This window comes from Durio zibethinus, chromosome 20, assembly GCF_047325235.1.
Source record: "Durio zibethinus cultivar Kanyao isolate XHJ-2024 chromosome 20, ASM4732523v1, whole genome shotgun sequence".
Lineage (NCBI taxonomy): Eukaryota > Viridiplantae > Streptophyta > Magnoliopsida > Malvales > Malvaceae > Durio > Durio zibethinus.
Window position 1 is genome coordinate 5,373,179 of NC_143181.1, and position 14,430 is coordinate 5,387,608.

Consider the following 14,430-nt stretch of genomic DNA (forward strand, 5'->3'; position numbering starts at 1 on the left):
AGACACACGTTTGTGCTTTGCAAGTGCACAAACATCACAATGAAAATTTTCGACACTTAATCCTTTGAACAAAGAAGGAAACATGTTTCTCAAAGTTTCAAAAAAAAAATGTTCAAGACGAAAATGATAAAGTCAAATTTTGCTTTTATTGGAAGATTTTTCAGAAAGAATTGACAAAGGTAAACTATTCTTGACATTACTTGTGTTATTTGATGTCTCAAGATAATATAGTCCATCATTCTCCTTAGCAAGTCCAATCCTCTTCTTGGAACTTCGATCTTGAAATTCACAATAAGAGGGATAAAAAGTTACTTTGCAATTCATATCTCTGGTAAGTTTTTGTATAGAGATCATATTAGTAGACAATCCAAGAACATGAACATTTTTTAGAACAAATGAGGGATTAACTTGAACATCTCCTAATCCTGCCATTGTTGTAAGTGAATCATCTGCAACAACAATTTTCTTATTACTAGAACACAAGGTATATGTACTAAACTTTTGTGAGGAATGTGTCATATGGTCTGTGGCTCCAAAGTCAATGACCCAGGAACTTGTAATAGGTTTAACCGAGACATTTAATCCATGAGAACTAGAAGCTTTACCTGAACTAGAGACTTTATCCAAAGAACATACCACAGTAAGCTTTTCAAGGGTTTTCAATAGGTTTCTCAGCTTTTCAATCTCTTTTTTGTCGAACTCTCATTGTTTCTGAGACATCTGTAGTACTCTGGTGATTTTTTCAGTTGACATTTCCTTAAATTGGGTGGTAGTAATATCTTTCTTTAAACTTAAACAAGTTTTAAGATATAACCAGAAATGACTCTTAGCAATGAAGGCTAAAGAAGGGAAAAATAAAATGGCTATGAAGGCATTAACAAGGTTCGACAATGAAGGCTGAAAATTTTGCTTCCCAAGAAGAGTCTAAAGCTTTGATACCATGTGAAAAAACTAAGAAATAAAATTGTGTGAAAAACTAAGAATAAAACTAAATGTATATTGAAAAATTGCTAATTAAGAATTATATAAGAACCTTAGGTTTATATACAACTAACTAGGGGTTAAAATAGGAAACTAAATCTTCCTAAAAACTGATCTTATAATTGAGTAATTGTCTATCCTAATTTTTTGTTCTTAATTTTAGGGATACAAATACTTAATTCTAAAGGATACAAATATAAATATACAGATTATAAGATTACAACCAGCTGTAAATAAATGTTTTCTCACAAAAAGAACCACACATAAGTTAAAAAAGCTTGTTCAAAAACCCAAATGTGCCAGAGTTCAACTATGTTCAATCTTGACTTACTTGTTAAAAAGCCTTAAGATGCTTTCTGTGGAAACTGAATGTATATTGAAAAACTGCTTATTTTCAATTATACAAGAATCTTAGGTTTATATACAACTAACTAGGGGTTAAACTAGGAAACTAAATCTTCCTTAATTCTAGGGATACAAATACTTAATTCTAGAGATACAAATATAAATATATAGATTACAAGATTACAACCAGCTGTAAATAAATGTTTTCCCACACTTTCAAATTTGTTGATTTATATAAATAAACAAACATAAACTGGCCTAAACCAAGGTCGCTGACTAGCTATTGAATAAATGCATTCATTTACTTGCACCCGTTCTTGGCTTTTGAGTTTGAAGGCAAGGGTGGATGACATGTTTGGTATGTTTCAGCCGTGAAGAAACTAATTGCATTTATCTACTGCTTCTAGAATCAGCCTTCTAGAGGTTTTGGTATTAATATCTTCTATGTTTTCTTTTTGGTAGTATATATAGAGATCCATAGGGCCTTGGGCTACACAAAGGGAGGTAGTACTCTCCCATCCCATAAACCCACCTCCCCTTTGCCAAGATTAGAACTTGAGACTTCCAAGATGGAGCCCTAAGTTCTAAATACTGGGGTTTTGGGACATCTTCTAAGATGTTTGTTTCATTTTTCTTTTCAAAAGGTTTAGACCTATGAGTTTTGATTCAGTAGAGGAATGTTCCTGACATGTTTTAGCATTATATGTTAACACAAATATTTGACAAAAGTTTATTGGATACTAACATTTGACCAAGATTCAGAGAATGTTGCAATGACTGCTGTCAATGTAAGCATTGGTTTTCTTTTGAAATTGATCAGACTGCTTTGAAAGAGTAGTCACTGTGCATAAGATACCTTTTTCTTTCTAAAGAGTATCATAATTTTGTAGAAATGAAGATATCTAGGCTAGCTATCTACAAAATAAAGCAAGGTAAAATTCAGATTAGAAAACTGTTACTTCAGATCTAGATTTTAAGTGAGTCATTGTTTTCAGAGATATATTGGCAACCTTTCCTTTTTGTTCATGCATTGACTTTATGTTGTAATGTAGCGCAAGAGATGAGGCTTATATCAGATTGGCTGCTGCAAAATCTGTTCTCCAGCTTTCTAGAAGATGGGACGTATATATTTCTCCTGATATTTTTCGTTTCACAATTTTGATGGCAAAGGTAATTAGGTTTGATCTAGGCACTCTCGATGGAGTAGAAGTAATCATGTAAAAGATTCAGCTAGAGCAAAATTAAACTTGCCAATATTGATTTGTAAATTAGCAATTGGAATTGTAAGTACTTCTCTCAAATCCTATAACAAAGTAAAATGTGCCTCTTGATTTATCTTTTTCTATATAATGCTAAATGATAAGAATGTACTTTGCTATCTTTTCATATTTGTAGTACTTATTTTCGCATAGCTTACATATTTTATTATTTTGGCATTGTGACATGCTACTAAATATGATGGTTACACAAATCTTTGATACATAAGGTCCGAAAAGATTTTCAGCTGATAATTTGTTTCTTTTGATGGCACTAAAGAGAGTACCAAGCATTAATTTTTTTATGCAAGTTTACATTTTAATTTTATGATCGAGGTTAGATGCACTCAATGTTTGAGGACTTATGCCTTGCAGCTAAAGGAATTAAATATGCAGCATTTCTCCTGAGCATGTCATTTGTCTATGTGACACAAATCCCTTAGATGAAAATCATTGTAGATTAAGCTTGCTGCTTGTAATGGTTACATCCACTACTACTGTATTGCATTTCCTGGAAAGTTTGTGTCATTCACTTGTCATGTTTCTTTCTTCATAGTTCAGCTTTCAGGTTTCTTCAAATTGTTAAATAATTGTTACTTTTCAGTCATATCTTTGTATTTCTGGTAAATTATTTTATTCTGTCATTTTCCAGGATTCTTCTTCTTTTGTGAGGAGATCATTTCTTGATAAAACACACAAGCTGTTGACGGAACATGTTATTCCTATAAGATATGCTTGTTCCTTTACTCTGGCCACTTCTGATTCCCCCAAAGATCTACAGCATGATGTATGCTTTTTTTATTCCTGATATATCTTGTAAAAGTAATTATATTATTTGCTTTTCACTAATTTATACCAACCAATTTATCCTTTTAGTCATTCAAATATATGGCGGAATTTATCAAGGGGTACAGTAGAGAAGCTCGAATGCGCCAAACATCTATCATGCAGGGAGGGTCAATTGTGGATTACCCAGCATACATAGTGGTATTCTTGATCCATCTTCTTGTGCATGATGCAGATTTCCCATCTGAAGATTGTCAGGATGAAGCAACATATGCTCAATTTTGCCGGTAAGCGTTAGTCACAAGTCAAGCTTTTGAAATTTGGTTTACCTAGAACTAAACGTGGATGTAATTGTCAATTTAGGTGATGGTAGTTTTTCCCTTTTTGCAGTCCACTTCTTTTGTTCTTACATGCATCAATCAACTCTAGTGTCAGTAGTGGTGATTTGGATCTTGTTAACGATGCTGCTTTCTATTTGAATTATATATTTCGTGCTATTAAAAGAGCTAAGGATGCTGTTGATGCTCAGAGAACTCCTGTGAGATTTTAAAAATTTTTGAGATATCTTTGTTTGGTTAATAATGCATTTAATATTGACACAAGGAGAAGTTTTTTGAGAATAATGTGATTTCTTACACTGCAGAGGCTGCACTTTCTAGCTGACATTGGAATTTCTGGTGTAAATTCATTAAATCAAAATGGCATCTCCTCTTCACGCATGCCTGGAACGATTTTGCTTCCATCATCATTATATAAAATAACTCCTATGGAAAGTGAAGAGGCAAGTTCCCAGTGACATGTTTTCTTCTCTGCATGTAAAATATTGTACCAAAATTCTAATTTAGTTGTATGCAGCGTAATTTGAAATTTCTTAAGCAAAGTTTTGTTGAGAGGGTCGTTCACATTTTCAATTCTCAAGTCTCTCAGGTGTGTATGAAATTGATCATATGATTGACATGATTAATATTTTGATGAAATTTACATTTGAATGTTATTCATGTGTGCACAGACATGCACACAATTCCATTGGAGATTGTTAATTGCATCTATGTTTCAGCCAGTTGGCTCTGTTCATAAACGTGGTCGAAAGTGTCATGATGATGGTACTTTGAACATTGTATTATGCAAGCATGTTGATCACTCAACTTGTGAGGCACTTGAAACGCATAAGAAATCTACAAGGGAGGACATCAGATTGGAACATAGGCGAAGGCTTGCTGTTTCTCCAAATGCACTGGGATCTGATGGATCATGCAATAAGGTTAATGAGGAGCAGGAATATGGTGCAGGTATCATTTCTGAAGCAGCTTTAGAAAAAGGTCCAACCCTTTTCTTCTTCTGGTTCTGTCACTCAGAAACCTTCTCAAACAGAACCACAAGTTTCAACTCAGAAATTTGAAGGAAGTAACATATTTAAAGGAAATTTTGGGACAGGTAAAAGCCGTTCTGCTGAAGCTTCCAATGGTCGCAGAGTGAAGTTCAATATTCCTATTAGTTTAAAAGTAAGATTTTTCTCTAACTGAGAGCAATTGTAACTTTAGCTTTCTGCCTTTTGATATCCTACCTAAACTAAATGTAATTTTAAATTAAACAGGAATTGGCTAATGCAAATGAGGTATTAATTGGACAGCGGATCAAAGTATGGTCTACCACTGATAGCTGGTGAGCATCCTTTGTACAAAGGAGATATGTATTAATATTTCAGCAATTTTTTAAGTATGTACTGATTTTTGTTGCTTTTTCATTTTTCAGTTTCTATTCAGGCAATGTGGATGATTTTAACCCTGAAAACAACAGTCACAAGGTAAATGATTGTAAATATCGTTAGTGAGTGGAGTGTTTGTTTGCTCTCTAATAGAAATTTCAGGAGCAGTATTACAACAATGTGAGACATTTAATTCAGTCTGTTGGTTTGATGTATTTGGTTGACTCTAATGGCTTAAAGACATGTTACAACTCTATGTGGAACCAATAAGTTGAAAACCCCTATATTCTAGGACTATAACCCGAGGAATTACTTGCTAAGCTGTGGTGAGTTGATGAGGTTTCTCTGATTTAGAACTGAAATGTTCATACTCATCATTTATTCAGTTTGAGTTATAACTTAACGGCACAAACTTGTAAGTTTAAATTTTCTTTCTGGTAGAACTTATTGTTTTATCTTGTTGGCTTTCTTAATTAGCTATAAAATGTGATATGCCTGCATTAGTGAACTTCCTTCCACCCCCCCCCCCCCCCCACACACACACACACAAAAAGGAAAAGAAAAGAAACTCAAAAGCAAAGAAAGGCATGCTTCACTCAATCAAGACTAATGTAACCCAGTTTTGGTTATATTTTTGTTTCCTTGCAATTGACAGATCACATGTGATAGTGGGGAAGTTGAAATATTATGCTTGGACAGTGAGAGCTGGGAGACAATAAGTGACTGTTCCTTGACAGAGAGGGTAAGTGTGATAGCTAGAGTCTTTCTTTTCAGCTTCAAACTTTTTGTTTTTTTTTTTTGAAAAGCAAAATAATTTTATTAATAAATGTTGTTGAAATACAAACTTCAACGAAAAGAGATCCCAAAGCATACCCAATATGAACCCTTCCAAAAAGGACAAGAACTCCAAGTCTTGTATTCATAACTTAGAAATCAACTAATTCAAGTCTAGTGAGGCTAAATAATCAGGTAACAAGCAGACGGTTTATTGCATTCTGTCAAGCATCCTTAAAGCATAAATGGCAACTCATGAAAAAAGCACATACTATTTGCAACAAGCCCCCAGAAAGCAGCCAATTTCATCCTTCAATATCGGTTCTGTTGTCACAGTTAATGAAACAAGTACCAATCTCATAGGAAATGCCATTCTAAAGTCAATTCCAGGTTACCAAATTTCAGTGTGATTCAATCCAGCTTCAAACTGTTGACTCAAGCATATGTTAAAGTTAGAAAGCTGTAGAGGAATTGGAATCTGTGTTCATTTGCATACAAAGTCTGTTTAGTTAGAATTAGATCTGCTTTGAATACTGTACTGAAATCAACCCTATTCTTCTGTCCTTATTATTGTTATTTTGATGGAGAACTAGGGAGGGAAGTGGTTTTTGCTTTAGAGGATGTGGTGCCTGCCTTAAATGGCTGTTTAGCATGAAAGCAAGAGGTTATTGGCAAATTAATCCTGTAACATTGAAAATTAGAAATTGCAACAAAACTAAAGAATGCTAAAAAAATTTTTAGAACAATGATTTTCTTATTGTTAAATCCTGCATTGTTTTCCATCCATTTAAAGCATGAGTTTTGCAGCATCACTTTCTGATCCTTCATTGTTCATCTCTCTTTGTGAGTGGATCCTATTAATCTTATTCTGTCCATTTTTTCCATTGCAAGGAGGTTGTACTTTCAGAAAAGCCAAACGCCTTGCATTTTCAGCAATGGTGAGTTGATCTCTTAATGCTTAAGCTACGAAAAACCAGATAAATTAACACTTTTCCCTTGTATGTGCGCTCTGTCGGTAGTCTTGTTTCCATTTTAACCAACTAGCATCTTTTTTGCAAAAATTTGGCTTGGTGCTTGCTTTTGTTTTGATATTCTTCTACTCATAAAGGATTTTTCCCACTTTGACCATCATAAATATTTCTGATTTAATCAATGAAGGATTTTTTTTTTTTTGGGCTGAATATTTCACGAATGAGTATTAAAGCTGATAGCTATGGAATGGAGATTTGCACTTATTTTTTAAGTATACATATATCCTTTCTTTTGCGTGGTTTTATGTTACTCAATTGCTGCTTTTTGCAATCCTTTTATGCATTCTGCTCTCAGTAGTATAAAAGACACACATGCTAAGTTTAGAGATGATGCCAGGCAACAGTCAAATACAAAATTAAATATGGAGGATGGAAAATTTCCAAGCAGAAAAGTTCTGCTGCCCGGTAATTTACCTTTACATTTATTATCTATTTTAACTTTTTTCCTTTGTAACTTTGGCATGGCAATCAAAGGCTTTAGTCATTTGAATTTATGGACAGTTGATTAATTTCTGGTTCAGAAAAGAAAAAGAAGGAACCAGGATTGTCCAGAGATTCATCATCAGCATCAGAAATTATCAACATAGATGAAGACGCTGTGAGCACCATCATTTACGCAGTTCTTATGTTCATTCATTTTGTATCTGGTTTTTGTTTCTGAGACATAAACTAAAAGGAAACAAGTAACTGTATCTTATCTAAGAATCCTAAAATAGTTCCTGCACAGGCCCAGAGACAGCCGAATTTTCCAAACAGCCGGTGTTAGTCGTTTTAACGTATTTTGTGTCGGTTTATTTCAGGCTGCAAGAAGAACTCGGAGAAGGAAAGTATAAATTGCAGCTGTAGTCGTTGAGAAAAAGAGCAAATGCACTGGCCACTGGTTTCACTGACTTCTGCTTGTAATCGCCTTTTGACGACTTTTTCTTCTCCTGCCTTTTTTTTTTTTTTTTTTGTAAATAATAAAAAATGAGGTTAAAAAAAATCTGAACTTAAAACATCTATCGTAAATTCGTAATCAAGCTGAACTTTTGTGGTGTGACATGCCACATTAACCCAACACGTTGAAACTATTTTAAACTATTCCTATAAACCCTAATAGCTATGATAATTAATAACCTTAGTTTGTTGATAAACAGAACCATCCAAGTATGTATTGTATAAATAGTTTTATTTCACAATTAAAAATTAAGCTGATGCAAAAAACTTATTTTTCTACTGCCGGAATACTGATTTAAAGACATTATTAAGGAAATACATCCACAGTTGTAAATAATACTTCTAAGTGAAACAAACAACACGTAAAAACTAGGAAGAGAATCCTATCCTAATCTGGTTCCAGCGGCAAGAAAAGAATACCCTTTACATCCGATTACACCAATTGTTTCAACTCCAAGACAATAATTGAAGTCTAAGACGAAAACATAAAGAAAACAGAGGCCGGTTACGCAACGCTCTCTTCGCGAATTGGATGGGTAAATTAAAGACCAATTCTCCCCTCTCTCGTCGCATCGTTCGCTCCTTCTTAGATTTCCTCTACTCTGGTACTCTCTTCTCATCTCTGAATTTATACAGTAATTTTCTCATACTTTATCCATCAATTAGGGTAGCTGAGTGTTTCTCATTAATTCATTTTCTTTTCTTTTTTGCTTTATCTTAAAAGTCATTTTGTTTTGGATTGTTCTTGATTTTTGAAAGAGTGAAATTAGCTTGTTTGCTAATTGATTGTGGCTTTTAGAAAGAAAAATTCTATTATTGTTGGGAAGTGGGTTTTGTACAATCTAAGAAATGTAAATTCCTAGATGAAGTAAAAACTTGCTTAGTTTAATGGAATGTAATAGGTCGAAAAGAAAAAAAAATTGTATGAATAATGGGTGTTGCAGTAAACAATTCAATGTAGGCAGAATGTGAGCATGATAAAGCTTTAAAGGAATCTTTTTTTGACTGTGAAACAATTATCTGTTCTCTGTGGCCCTAATCCTCTTCTACCCATTTCACTATCACATGCTTTTTGATTTACAGTGTTTGTTTAACTTGTTAAATCATTTTCTATTGATGGTTCTGTTTTCTGTAAAATAGTTGAACCTGCTCCGGGGGTTGATATTGAAGGCCTTGAAGTTGCCAGGGAATGTTTGGCAGAGGTGTTTAAACTTGACTCAGCTTCTATAAATGATGTGAAACCTGATGTATTAGTTGACATATTCAGTTCATTTGAAGCAAGCGAGGATCTGAATAAATCAGATCTAAGTCACAGGGGAACTTCTGATAATGCTTCAGGTTTGTCATCTGCCCATGATGTCAGAGGTGCTAATTCCTTGGAGGCATCAAAACTGGTACCTTTTCTACCACCTCTTTTTGCAAAATTTATTTAAAGTATATTTGGCTTTAGAATTTAACTTCATGATTATGTCATCTACAATTTAATAAGGAAGATTTTCTCTGCAAATGGATCTCTTTCCTTATCATCAATAAAAGGGTGGTGTTCTAGTGGTGTTCTATTTGGGGCAATATTTTGGCAATAGTGGGGATCTGATGGATTCTCACATCAAATTTGAATGCAAATAGTTCTAGTTGGCTTGATGTTTGATAAAAGTAAAAGGAAGGGTCTGTTTGGGTAAAAAGAGAGTATATAACGTGTATTGATAAAAGTAAAAGGAGGGATCTTTTTGGGTAAAAGGAGAGTATATAACATGTATTGAAGCACGCATATGGTCATTTCGTAATGGAATTATTATTGTTACTACTACTGTTCTGGATACTACTGCAATAACAATTACATTTAGAACTTTATTTTGCAGAAGTAATTATGAAGCCTTAATATTCCGATTACTCATTTTTGAATTCCTTGCCTCTTACTATGTAAAACGGTAATCTCTAGGCATTATAGAGGCTGACCATTTTGCTTTCTTGAATTAAATTTGCAGTGGTTTTGCTAGGCTTATGCTCCAATTTTCTCTCAACTTTTAGATTAGCATTTTATTCAATATGCAAGTTTACAAGAACAAAAAAAAAGGGAGAAAAATCTTCAAATTAATTGCTTCTTATGAATGATGACCCCTAATTTGATTTTGCGATCTTTAAAAACGGAACTTAAAATCTTATGATAGCATAGATATATGTCTGTAAAATATTGCTTTGAATTATCAAAATATGCAGCTACAAGTTATTAAAGCTCACATGACATTCTGGAGGCATTCATAATATTGCAATATTCATCTTTTGTAGCACTTGTTTTGTTTCTTTCCATGTATTTGGGCATTATGATTTTGTCTCGTTCTCTCTAATACGATTGCTGTCCATTTTGCTGAATTAGGGGGATAATTGGACAAGGGAACCTCAGCTGGCAGGTATGATGATGCTATTTATCTTCATAATTACACATTTTAGAATTTTTAATCATAGGGTTTAGATTATCTATTTGAATGCTTTAGGTTATATAAAATAATTCTAATTTGACACTGATGTTACTTGCAGGGGTCTCTGACGATGAACTCTTTGGGCAATTCTTTGCTGCACTAGAGAAAATTCACTTTTTTAGGGCCACCCCTGATGGGAATGATGATCCTGCCCAACTGGATAAAGCTACTTGTTTATTTCAAGATGCTCTAAATGTATGTTTTTCTCTGTTATATATTAAACCTGTTGCAATGGTGAATTGGCACTAGTTGATGGTTATTATTGCTTAAATTAATTGTTACAAACTGACGGTTCTTATTGAGATATCTACAGATTTGCCTCATGGATTCTGCTTTAGTGTTAGATTGTCCGCATTCCATTTCAATTAGTTTCTTCATATTGGACCCATGCTTTGACTACATTATACACAGAAAATAAATTAGCTGAATTATGTGGGGCAGGTCATTTAAGATGATTTTCTGTTCCTCATTTTTAGTATCTTCACTGCAGAACGGTCAGAAGGGAAATTCTCTGGTGCTGAAATTAAATGGCTAAATTACTGGCTTAAGGAATTAAACAATAAAATTTCTGGTCTGTCTTTGTAGAGACTTGACTGAAAGTCAGCATGTAGGTAAATTCTGCCGAGTCTTTTTCATGAGTGAGGTACTGGTATTCAAGGATAGGTCATTGTGATGGGCTATAATGATCATGAATGTTCCACCAGGGCATGGATTTATGCAGTAGTAATGATCTTTATCCTAACTGAAGCAACTTAGTATGAGAATCTGTGGTGGATTTCTTCTGATTATTATATCTAGACAGTTTGGGACTTGATCTTTTTCATCATATTCTCATTCAGTTTAGATAATTTTTTGCTAATATGGTTATTGTCATGTTTTAATTTTACTTTCTAAGATATAAGTTACCTTCTGTTGTGCCTTTATTAATATCAATTATCTGGCACATCAGGAGATGGAAAGATCTGGATGTCAGGCATTTGACTGTAAAAACCTGGCTGAGACATTTAAATGTCAAGGTAAAAAAGAATTTGTATGCCTTTTGTTTTCTTGGCAGTTAGTGCTTTAAATCTGTAACCTTTATTTTAGCGTGTTCGTTATTTGGAGAGTTTGAGAGAGTTTTGTTCTTTTCTTTCTTTGTCTAAGTTGTGTGTGCTTTATCTGTTGATTTGTTGTAGTCATGAAGTAGAGGCTTTAAAAGACCCAAACCAATCAACTCGCTTGTAACCCAGCCCGTCTAACACGATGTTTTGCTAAAAAAGTCAATGACTTGAACCCAATTACTATATCCTTGTTGAGCCAAATGTGGCAAAAGTTGACATGAACTTGAAAGACTCATCAAACCTGCCAGGCCGAAATGTGACAGGTCTATCCTCAATTGACTCTAAAAGTTAACGACCCAAACCGAAAGTCACTCGGAGAATTCAATACCTAAAACTACCCAACTCACCCTATTACCACCGTATAATGTACTCTCTCTCTCTCTCTGCTTTAAAAATGAATCTTTTTTTTTTTAAATAATTATTGCATGAGAAATGTCAATATGATAACAATCAATTCTGTTATCTTGGTAGCATGATTTTTAGAATATCTTGCTGTGTTCATTCTCTGTAAAAGCTGGTCTCTTGTTTATTATATTGTCTTTGCTTTCAGGTAACAGGGCAATGCAGTCAAAGCTATACTCTGATGCGATAGAGCTGTATTCTGTTGCTGTTTCTCTTTGCAATGATAATGCAGTTTATTATTGTAATAGGTGCAGAATTATTTTTACCTGCTGATAATCTGATATATATCTGTTCAATTTACCATATTTATTCATTAAGTGTTTATCAATTTGTTTGTTTGTGAAGAGAAGTATAATAAGTGCAATGGATGGATTTTTGGCAAATAATATTAGACTGATCAACAGTTAATTTTTGCTTACCAAAAGATAGGATAACCCTTAATCCTGCTGCACCACGTTATTCATGCTCTATTAGCTCATTCTACCGATGTCACTGAATCCTGTAAAAGCTTTTAGGCTTTGACTTTTAGAAGTAGTAAACTTGTCTTTTCTGTTCATTATTTCCTGATAATTTTGGGATTTAGAAATTTTGGTTCTTGTTAATGTTTGGTTTCTAGTAATTTTTAGAAATATACTTATTTCTGTTATTTGATTGCAACAAGTTTTCAACATTTGCAGATATTTATCTTCATGAAACTGTAATGTCTAATTGAATTACTATGTATGCTTATCAGGGCAGCTGCTTATACTCAAATTCACAAGTACAATGAAGCCATTAGAGACTGTCTTAAATCCATTGAAATTGTCCCAGATTATAGCAAGGCATACAGTCGTCTTGGTTTAGCATATTATGCTCAAGGCAACTATTCTGATGCGATTGAGAAAGGATTTAAGAAAGGTTGGTGGGAAATTATTTGAGTATAGACAATGTTACTGTTGTACTGAGAAAGGATGGCAGCAGCATCAATTTTTTATTTTTCTGTATCCATGTATTTTTCAGCTTTCTTGATACTTTGTATTATTCTATCTGCTTTTCGTGAGTCCACGGTCTTATCCATTTATGTAGTTTGCCAATTTCACCTCTCTCTCTCTGCCTCTTTGGGAGATGCAATTTGCCTTGTTGTACAGCACCTGAATATACAGTAAACTGACCAATTTCTGTGGCTAGTTTGCACTTTAGAAATTAGTCAATTGATATTGGATCTTTTGTAGAAGCTAAAGTTTGATCCATGCTAAAGTAGACACCATTTTGCATCATTTTATTAGCCAGTCTTCAGTTTATTGTGTTTAACTTTTATGTTTAATCATGGACACATCCAAATTGAGGATATAAATCATCAGTATTTCTCTTTGTGTGGATTACATTACATTCTCAGTTAAAGAAAACTCCCAGATTTTCTCGAGTCCTGTTATTTCTTTGACCATATCAATAAGAGATTGATGGTTGTAGATTCTTTATGCTGTCATATAATGTAGTTTCTAAATTTTTTTCGTTCAACTTGTGCAGCCTTGCAATTGGACCCAAACAATGAATCTGTGAAAGAAAATATTCGGGTAGGGTTCAGTGTTCCTTTACTTACATTGTTATTGTGGTGCTGTTGTCTTTTCATTCTGATTGTGATATGCAGGTAGCCAAGCAGAAATTGAAAGATCAGCAGCAGAGGGCAGAGTGGGATCAGGTAATATGATCTATTAGTTGTTTAATAACTGAAAAATTGGTCCATTGTAATTAACATGCCAATAATATGCATTACCAGTTTACCACCTTTCCTTTTGATACTTAAACAGAGAAGCCTGTTCCCCTTGAAAATGGGACGCATTTTGTTTACTGTCCGGTTATTCTTAAGAATATTTGCTATTTGGATGTTATTGTGAAATGATTTCTTGCATTTCTTCCCTTCCCTTTCTGAAGAGAGATAATTTTTTCATTTTCTCCACAACGGCTCATTTTCTGTCCATTTTTTAATCCCATGTTACAGAGTGCTAGTTCAAGTCAAGATGATCAAGGATCTAATAACCATTCAACTGAATCAAGGACATCATCACCTCCATTTACAATGCCTTTCGACACAAGTGCCCTTCCCACCAACATTGCGAGCATGCTTATGAATATGGCTAGAAGTGCATATCAGGGACAACCGTCTCAAAACAGGCGGGGGGAAGACATCAACGTGAATGGATCAGAAGAACCAGGAATAAGAATAGGTGGGAACATCAACTTGAATTTTGGTGATCAAATGCAAATCCCAGAGGAGTTAACTGGAGCTTTCAGGTCTGTGATGGAAATGTTCTCAGGCTCATCCCCTCATGGAAACACTCAACATACAAATGGAAGATCAGCCTCAAACTAAACCATTGTACAAACACGTATCCTTATCTTTAGTTTTTAATGGGTTATGCTTTCAGTTTTAACCATTATTCTCATCGGGTTACCCATAGAGTTGAGACAAAGTAACTTAGAGATAGTAATTTTTGTTGTTTTATAGAAAGTTTATATCAAATCCCTGACTTTGTAATTCGTTGCAAAATGATTAAGTTAATCAGGTAAGGTGATTTTGATTAGATATCACCACCCTGATTCACTGAGGACATTTCTTTTGTTTGGATATAGGTTGAGGATGTTCAATGGATTTTTTTT

The 14,430-nt window shown here is 34.0% G+C and overlaps 2 protein-coding genes across 12 annotated transcripts in view; both read left to right on the forward strand.

Moving 5' to 3' along the window:
- LOC111315630 (ARM repeat superfamily protein) overlaps nt 1-7,877 on the forward strand; it is a 28,790-nt gene extending 20,913 nt beyond the window's left edge. Inside the window, exons 18-32 of one of the 11 annotated variants that reach the window (XR_016330736.1) lie at nt 2,379-2,496; nt 3,235-3,369; nt 3,459-3,655; nt 3,759-3,906; nt 4,012-4,149; nt 4,224-4,295; nt 4,378-4,687; nt 4,803-4,870; nt 4,963-5,030; nt 5,121-5,172; nt 5,729-5,815; nt 6,739-6,785; nt 7,216-7,283; nt 7,380-7,476; nt 7,679-7,718. Coding sequence is in view for 10 of the 11 variants with exons in the window: in XM_089749425.1 (XP_089605551.1) it covers nt 2,379-2,496; nt 3,235-3,369; nt 3,459-3,655; nt 3,759-3,906; nt 4,012-4,149; nt 4,224-4,295; nt 4,378-4,687; nt 4,803-4,870; nt 4,963-5,030; nt 5,121-5,172; nt 5,729-5,815; nt 6,739-6,785; nt 7,174-7,283; nt 7,400-7,476; nt 7,679-7,711 (1,660 nt within the window). In the remaining variant the exon portion in view is untranslated. Of the gene's footprint in view, nt 1-2,378; nt 2,497-3,234; nt 3,370-3,458; nt 3,656-3,758; nt 3,907-4,011; nt 4,150-4,223; nt 4,296-4,377; nt 4,688-4,802; nt 4,871-4,962; nt 5,031-5,120; nt 5,173-5,728; nt 5,816-6,738; nt 6,786-7,173; nt 7,284-7,379; nt 7,477-7,678 lie in introns of all 11 variants that reach the window. The other 10 variants (XM_089749425.1, XM_089749426.1, XM_089749428.1 and 7 more) reach the window with 10 other exon arrangements.
- Nucleotides 7,878-8,137: 260 nt separating this feature from the next.
- On the forward strand, nt 8,138-14,383 carry LOC111315632 (uncharacterized). The gene is made up of 10 exons (XM_022917516.2): nt 8,138-8,419; nt 8,955-9,208; nt 10,189-10,222; nt 10,350-10,486; nt 11,241-11,307; nt 11,942-12,041; nt 12,527-12,690; nt 13,300-13,346; nt 13,421-13,471; nt 13,772-14,383. The coding sequence occupies exons 1-10, from the start codon at nt 8,347-8,349 to the stop codon at nt 14,141-14,143; spliced, it is 1,299 nt and encodes a 432-aa protein (XP_022773251.2). The 5' UTR covers nt 8,138-8,346; the 3' UTR covers nt 14,144-14,383.
- The last annotated feature ends 47 nt before the right edge of the window (nt 14,384-14,430 follow it).

Excerpts from the sequence above, each read along its gene's own strand:
- LOC111315632 (XM_022917516.2), top strand. The coding sequence starts at position 8,347 with ATGGGTAAATTAAAGACCAATTCTCCCCTCTCTCGTCGCATCGTTCGC. Across the intron at positions 11,308-11,941 it reads TGAGACATTTAAATGTCAAG|GTAACAGGGCAATGCAGTCA; the intron begins GTAAAAAAGAAT and ends CTTTGCTTTCAG. Across the intron at positions 13,472-13,771 it reads AGAGGGCAGAGTGGGATCAG|AGTGCTAGTTCAAGTCAAGA; the intron begins GTAATATGATCT and ends CCCATGTTACAG.